Genomic DNA, 7,800 nt, shown 5'->3' with positions numbered 1-7,800 from the left:
TGTGCAGCTGAGACTATGAAAGCTTTAAGACCTCAGAGAAGACTGTATACAGATTTAATCTCTCACATGGTTCTGAAAGTTGTTCCAATTGGCTGACTGCTCCATAAAATTGTTTCAAATGTCCTAGGTCAGGTCAGGTAGGTCAACCATAAGCCAAACCAAATCTCTCTCCCCCTCCCCCCATTTCCTCCTCTCACATCCCCCCTCTGGGTTTCCTTTCAGCCGTCTGTGCTACAGTCGTGCAGCCTGGGAGGCCTGATCCAGTCATTTATCCCCTGCAGCAGCAGAGCGAGGCGGAGTAGACCATATGTCGCTGGGATCAGGTACACAGGGAGTAATTGGCTACGAGGAGAAAGGTCAGCTGGTGAGAGATTTCTGACATGACTAAGAAATCCCCCCCCCCCTCCATTACTGTATCTCCGAGGCATCACTGATCTGTTAAATGTAACTCCATGTGACTGAGATAAGTCAAAGTGTTAATATCACAGAATAAAGGACTCATAATGTACCAAACAACACTTAACAAGCTTGAATTTTAAACAGGTTTTTTTCTAAAACCTGATCAACTCTGCCTGTCTGAGCCAATTTGGCAGACAGGTAGAGTGTTGGCAGGAGTGTGTTTGTTAGCAACTTGGTAAGACATTATGATCCATTAGTCATCAGTGACGTGCAGTGTAATTCCCGACAGGTAGGATGCACCTCCCTTGTTCAAAGAATGTTGCCTAACGTGAAACATCACTGAAAGAGAGGGTGTGACGTGTAAACCTGTTTTTAAGCAAAAGGGAAAGGTTTGTGGAGTTCTTTATGTCTACTTCCTGGTTTGGTGTTCTTGTGATTTTTGCAGCTGTACTCAAGACTCCATCTGCTGGACAGCAATACAACTCACACTTTAAAGAAAGTCCATACAGATATCTTACACTGTACTGCTAGCCATTAAACAGATCCACTTCTTTTGCTTTCAACAAAGTTAAATGATTCTTCTTCTCTTCTTTTAACATTTTTTTAGCTAAACCTGCATCTCTCCATCTTAGCTCAACAATGAATGAATGGGATCAGAATATTGATGACCACGATCTCTACAAGGAGGGGGGTGTCAGATGAAGCAGTTACAACCAGTCAGGGGATGTATATATATATATATATGAAGGGTTTGTTTTCATATTCTTTCCTCAACTCTGTCATGAAAATAAGGGGAGTAGGTGCGGTAGAGCTACAGTATGATCCAACAGGGGAGGGTGCTATCCCCGATCAGGGTTGGGGATGGCTCTGGCATGGAGCTCACAGTCTTGCCATCCCGAGGTGTTGTAGGACTTATCGGACAAATCACCGGCAAAAGGGAGGTTAGCACTTGACAACCCTGGTGATATCCTGGCTCTTGCTGCCCATTGGTCTACCTGGTTGAGTTGTGGGGGCCAATGGGGGCCATGCGGTAGTATCGGTGTTGTCACTACCTGGAGCTTACATAAAAAAAAAAATAGAGCCTGGGTCTGTTGAAAGTGGCAATGCTGTTTTGGTTTCTGTGGCAACTAAGGGCCGTAAAGTAGGTAACTTATCAGCAGGGCATTGGGGCATTATGAGGATAAGGGGTGTCTCCACAGAGCGCTTATCCTTTTATCAGGGTACAAGTACATTGTGTTCATCTCAAAAGCAGAATGTTAAAGATGTCTGGGGCTAAAACTGAAACCAGAGAGTGGGCTGAGAGTGAAACATTAATGATCCTGGATTCAGGAACAAGATGTCCAGAAGCAAGAAAACGTAAGACTGTGTGTGCACTCTGTACAATGAACAGTGCCCCCCAGTGGCTGCTGAGGGAACATCAGCTTTAAATGAAACTACAACTGACGTTAAACTTGGCAAAAACTTTATTGAGACAAAAATATTTTAAAAGTACTAAATATAAAAGAAGAGACAGAAAAATCTTTCACCTCAGCGCACACACACACACACACACACTCTCTCTCTCTCTCTCAAACACCATGTAGTGAATCAGTTCATCCATTTGTCCAAAGATTCTCCTCTCTCCTCTGATGCTGCAGGTTTCCCATGATGCTTTGTGTAATGTCACCAGCCAAACATGTACTCCATTGCCTTCGAGACAAAACTGTCGTCCTTTCTGGGCGTCTGTCTGTCTGCTACCACCTAAAGACACACAAACACATCAACATCAATTTATCTTCAAGGCCAAACATACGCACAGCTCAGATTTTTTAAGGTAAGTGAATCGTGAGACGTCACCTGGTAGTCGCTGCTGGAGCTCCTGTAGGCCGCACTGAGTGGTCTGATGGCGGAGCGAGGAGTGGAGGGGAGGACGGAGGAAGAGAAGGATGTGGAGAGGGGAGAAGAGACGGCGACACTGCTGTCCATCACACTCTGAAGAGGAGAAAGAGAAAGAAACACATTCAGGTTCGTCCCGATATCAGAATTTTAGACTTTCGACTTGATTCTAGTATCAAATAAACCATATCGACACCTGTTCTGATACCACAAACAAAAATAGAAGAAATCTGCACCCAACATTGGGTCATTCTTTGTTTTTAATTAGCAAAAATCGAAGGCAAACACCTGCACACTGTCTAAATTGAACAACATTGACGATGCAATTCAGAAAGTGGTTTGGTTAAAAATATGACTGAAGATCTGGAGGCTTTTTAAAAAAAAAAGCTTCATCACTTTGATTGTACCCAAAAGCAGCAGTACAGTATAAAACATCTTGAGCACCGTATTCAGGCTTTAAACTGACACAGAGGAGCAATCAGGCGAGCAGGAGGGCAAAGAGAGGCACTGACCTTGTCGATGCAGGGTTTGACCCCCACCATGATGGCGTCTCCGAACACTTTCCCATCTTTAGACAGAGCTTTCCTGGCCTGGAGTCTGGACTGATACTGAAGGTGCATCCAGTTACCAGGAGACGCCATCTGTGGGGAAAGCAACACATCAATGATGGCTCCACTTTGTCTGAATGATTTCTGAATCACACACATCGCAGCAGGAGTGCTTTTCCCTTCTGCTGTATACCGGAGCTGACCTGATTTGACATCTGGCAGGGTTCATACACATTTTTTGCCAATACTTTTCCATGACTGTGACGCAAGTTTTCATGACCCTATATTCTCTGAAACATCTGTGTATAGTATACACATTGTATAGAATAAGAAACTAAGAACATTAAAGACAAGCTAGGTGTATTGCACGTCAGCTCGTGCTCGCTCCGTCCCTCTGCCCACACACACACACACACACACACACACACACACACACACACACACACACACACACACACACACACACACACACACACACACACACACACACACACACACACACACACACACACACACACACACACACACACACACACACACACACACACACACACACACACACACACACACACACACACACACACACACACACACACACACACACACACACACACACACACACACACACACACACACACACACACACACACACACACACACACACACACACACACACACACACACACACACACACACACACACACACACACACACACACACACACCTTGTATTGTCACTGACAGATTACATGCCCGGGGGACCCGCCTCATCTCAAAATGTACGAAACATACATTTTGTCATTGTTTTTACAATCATAGATCTATCTTAAGCTCATCATGGCAAAAAAAAAAGGTTGTTGATGCGCTTAGACATGAGTGATGACCATATGAAGTTTGTGTCTCACCGTGTGTTTGAGGATGTTTCCGTACTGAGCAAACTGCAGCAGGATGTAGGAGGCCGAGGCTGGAGGAAAACTTAAACACATAAACAGAGTATTTTAAAGTATTTACATTTTAACAGACAGTAAAACAGTTTGAGTAGTACTTTACGCAGTGTGATTACCCGAACACTGTGACCCAGGTCTGGTCCAGCTGATCGTCAGAGGACAGAGACTCTCCCTGACTGTAGAAGGGATCCACCTGAGCTGGAGACATGCACAGCTGCTGCACACCTGGAGACACAGCCATGTGGGGAGGCAGGGGAGAGAGAGACGGGTGGAGAGGCAGGGGGAGAGAGAGACAGGTGAATACAGCTGACAGTAAACAGAGACATCAGATGTAATCTGTGTACATTTCTGATTATGACAACTTGATAAAACCTGTAACCTGGGGCTTCTCAGCGTACCAACATCTTAGAATATGTAGAGCTTACCAGTATTTTTACAAAAAGCTAAATTACTTTCCCAACATTTTAAGAAACAAAGTAAGGAGGTGCAGAAGAAGAAATCTGCTACAGAGCAGGATGCAGAGTCAGGGTGTAAAGTTGTCAAAATGTTCAATATTTCAATACAATGTGTTTGAAAAAGGACAAAAATCTATTATTTTATAATAGAGAGTAATGAAAGTAACAAAGCTTAAATCTTTAACATCATATCTTTAATTAAAGGTGCTGCGAGAGAAAGAAAGAGAGCTCTGTCTGAATTCTTTAAAAAGCATCGGCAACCCTTCAGTACCAAAACGTTGCCAAAGTATTTGTGCAATTTAGACAGGGTGAAGGAGTTTGTCTGCAACGGTATTTTTTGGGCTGTTTTGCCTTTACTAGATAGGAGAGCTGAAGAAAGACAGGAAGTGTCAGGAAGAGAGAGCGGTAGTCGCAAAGGGCGGAGGGCGGATTCAACAGCACGGCTGCAGCGATGAGGACTAAAGCCTCCACCCATGGGACATGATAGAACCACCAAACTATTCGGTGACCCAATTTTTATTTATTAAATACAAGAAATTACACAATATAAGGGGTTATTTTCTGTTGCCTAGATATCCAAAGATATATTGATATAATTTGATTTTTACTAGTATCATATCTGAGCATAAAGTTCTGATAAAGTGACAACCCTACAAAGTTTTTCCATATCATTTTGACCAAATATTGTAATGACAAAATTCACTGCAATGAGCAGTGATGATAGTATCAGTGAGTTCCTGTACCTGGAGTGGAGGCCCCGCGTGCCGACAGAGGAGACTGCATCACAGGAAACGACTGAACAGAGACAGACGGTTACTTAACGTTCAGGATTCTATGTGAGAATGTTTCTTATTATTTTATTATCAGGACCATCTCCATCAATCAGGCACAGCTCTTTGCGTACTCACCTGCCTGTGTGTGTGAAGGGGCGACGCCACAGATAACAAGTCGTCATGTATACTGCGAACAGGTGGGGCTCCACTCTTGTCCTTGGGGGTGGGGACAACGGGCTGTGGGGCAGAGCCTCCTCCTCCACCTCCTACTAAAGTGCAGAGCAAGACACACTGATGAATTCACAAAATCAGCTGATCTCCACGTGGATGTCTTTCTTCTTGTGACCTCAGTGCGTACCTGTGCTCTCCATGAGGGGTGCGGTCAGGCTGAAGGGGCGTGGCTGGGGGGTAACCGGAGCAGGTAGGTCTCCCATGAGAAAGCCAGGAAGGAATTGAGCTCCAGGGGTCGGCTTGGGAGAAGTAGGAGATCCGAGGGTCATCGGTTCAGATCCCACTGAGAGACAAGGACAGAGAGAGTCTTATTTAAATTTCTGTTGTCATGCTATCAGAATGAGGCTCGTCTGTCTCTATATCTAAGCCCTGTGAATGGCTGGCCACTCGTCCAGGGTGTACCCTGCCTCTTGCCCAATGAGAGCTGTTATTGGCTCTTGCCAACCGCGCCCCAAATGGAATAAGAGGTTTTCAACTTTAATGATTCTAGTGAAGATAAAACCTGTAAACCTTTCTGTGTTCTAACCTCTCTCCATTTTTCAAAAGCATCTCCAATATTGATCCTAGTTTGAGCATGTATCTGCTCGTGGAGCTTATTAGAAACATGCAGAGGCTTTTTAGGTCGGGTACAATCACTTCTATCTGAACCAGTTCTCTTGCCCGCTTCCATCGCCGCAACTCCTGTTGGTTTGACCTGATAACTGGCCAACCGAGGGGCGTCCAAAACGGCCGTGTGGGGGTGCCTTAAAACCGCCTACCTTCTTCTGGTCCAAACAAATCCAGAGCATTCAGGACCAGAATCTAAAGTTAGAAGGAGGACATACTGGCTGCTGCATTGTTGTCAGAGAAGCCAGCACTTCAACATAGCATGTTTCCTTAATGTCTGATCATATAGTAAGGTCACTTTATCATTTCACTCACTACACATCTTACTGACTGCTCCTTTAAGGTTTTAGCCCAATATAATAAAACTCACTTGACATACAGATGATTGTAAAACTGTAACACATACCCTTGATTCAAAATATAAAATCACGTAAAGTTATGATGAGTTATAAATATGAGATAGAAGTTGAAGTTTGAAGGCATGAAACTATCACTCCTGCTTACATACAGCCAAATATCCAAGTTTAACCAAGTGACTGACCTGAAATATGACGTATATCTGATATAAGGTCAGAAGTGGTTAAAGTACACACCATCGTTGTTGTGAACACACATTAACACAGCAGGAATATCATTGATAAAAAAGATTGATAACAAAGAGACGTTTTACAAAACAACAGTGAAATACTTAATAAATCAGGTTACCTTGTAGCTCCATCTCTGCTTCGTTTCTTTCTGGCCGCGATTTTCAAAAGTAGGAAGTGACGCCGGGCGAAGGGCTAGCACGCCAGCTAACACGGCTAGCAATCACTGATGTGTCACTATATCTCACTCCTGTGCGAGGGTCTACTTTATTTAGATAAACTGTGATATATAACATCTATCTAGTTACAGTAAAATAGCGTAAAGTAGACGTCTCTGTCTGCTGTGAGTATCTTTGTCCAGCGTGGAGGATCTGGTGGTGCGAGCAGCCTGTGAGATGAAACACTGTCAGAGTGACTTCCGGCGCATTGAGACCGCGTCATTGTAGTTTTTCCTAAATCTTCAAGTGATCGATATGTGAATTACTATGAAACATTTTTCCTGAGACGTCTGTTTAAATATCGATTTACCTAGATATGTAAGTTTTTTAAAGGCTGTATTATTTTTATTCTTTATTTATACTTTTCTGTATGTTCTCCATGTTCCAAGAAAAGTGGAAATTTGACTTTTAAAAAAACATCCTTAAATTTCTACATTTTTTTTGACACCTGTAAGCCCAAATATGGAGACACGAAGCCTCTACCTTACAAATGATTTAAAACTCACATCAAACTTCCATAATATAAACTACAACATGAAAAATTGGGTTTATGGATAAAGATCTGCACAAGCACTGTCATGTTGATTATAAAAGATAAAGATAAAGATAAAGATAAACTTTATTGATCCCCCATGGAGGATTTTTTTTCATTACTACAGCTCTAGAAAACAGGAAGCAGGAATATAATAATTAAAAATAACAAGAAGTTAAAAATCAAACATATTTACATCTGTTAAATAAATGGTGAAAAAATACAATAATAGAATAATACAAGGTATTTACACTTCCACTTGTGGAAAGAGTTACTGTTATTAAAATTAAAAACAAACAGTGTGTAGCATTATTGATATGAGTGGTGATGCTGTTATAGAGTCTGATCAAACAGTCTGACGGCAGATGGGATGAACGACCTGCGGTAGCACTCTGTCTTGCAGGGTGGGTGTCTCAGTCTGCTGCTGAAGGAGCTGCTCAGGGCCCCCACAGTGTCATGTAGGGGGTGAGAGGGGTTGTATCTGAGCATCCTCCTCTCACCCACCTCCTCTACAGAGTCCAGAGGACAGTCCAAGACAGAACTGGCCCTCCTGACCAGTCTGTTCAGTCTCTTCCTGTCTCTCTCTGTGCTCCCTCCTCCCCAGCAGACCACTGCATAGAAAAGTGCAGACGC

General features: G+C 43.2%; 1 protein-coding gene across 3 annotated transcripts; it reads right to left on the bottom strand.

The window, feature by feature from the left end:
• Positions 1 to 1,844: 1,844 nt before the first annotated feature.
• On the bottom strand, positions 1,845 to 6,847 carry nup35 (nucleoporin 35). 3 transcript variants are annotated; one of them, XM_061053589.1, is made up of 9 exons: positions 6,539 to 6,847; positions 5,355 to 5,510; positions 5,132 to 5,265; positions 4,967 to 5,018; positions 3,885 to 3,993; positions 3,727 to 3,796; positions 2,787 to 2,915; positions 2,236 to 2,370; positions 1,845 to 2,139 (listed from the first exon to the last, which is right to left on the bottom strand). In XM_061053589.1, exons 1-9 carry the CDS (start codon positions 6,549 to 6,551, stop codon positions 2,062 to 2,064), a joined length of 876 nt encoding a protein of 291 aa, XP_060909572.1. In that variant the 5' UTR covers positions 6,552 to 6,847; the 3' UTR covers positions 1,845 to 2,061. The 3 variants fall into 3 exon arrangements, with proteins under 3 accessions (XP_060909572.1, XP_060909573.1, XP_060909574.1); XM_061053590.1 differs by having other exon boundaries at positions 5,132 to 5,262; XM_061053591.1 differs by having other exon boundaries at positions 5,132 to 5,259.
• Positions 6,848 to 7,800: the final 953 nt, after the last annotated feature.

The sequence above is a fragment of the Labrus mixtus genome, chromosome 13 (assembly GCF_963584025.1).
Source record: "Labrus mixtus chromosome 13, fLabMix1.1, whole genome shotgun sequence".
NCBI classification, from domain to species: Eukaryota; Metazoa; Chordata; class Actinopteri; order Labriformes; family Labridae; genus Labrus; species Labrus mixtus.
This window is presented reverse-complemented; position numbering and strand designations above follow the sequence as displayed.

Excerpts from the sequence above, each read along its gene's own strand:
- nup35 (XM_061053589.1), bottom strand. Across the intron at positions 5,266-5,354 it reads ACCCCTCATGGAGAGCACAG|TAGGAGGTGGAGGAGGAGGC; the intron begins GTACGCACTGAG and ends TCTGCACTTTAG. Across the intron at positions 3,797-3,884 it reads ACCTGGGTCACAGTGTTCGG|TTTTCCTCCAGCCTCGGCCT; the intron begins GTAATCACACTG and ends TATGTGTTTAAG.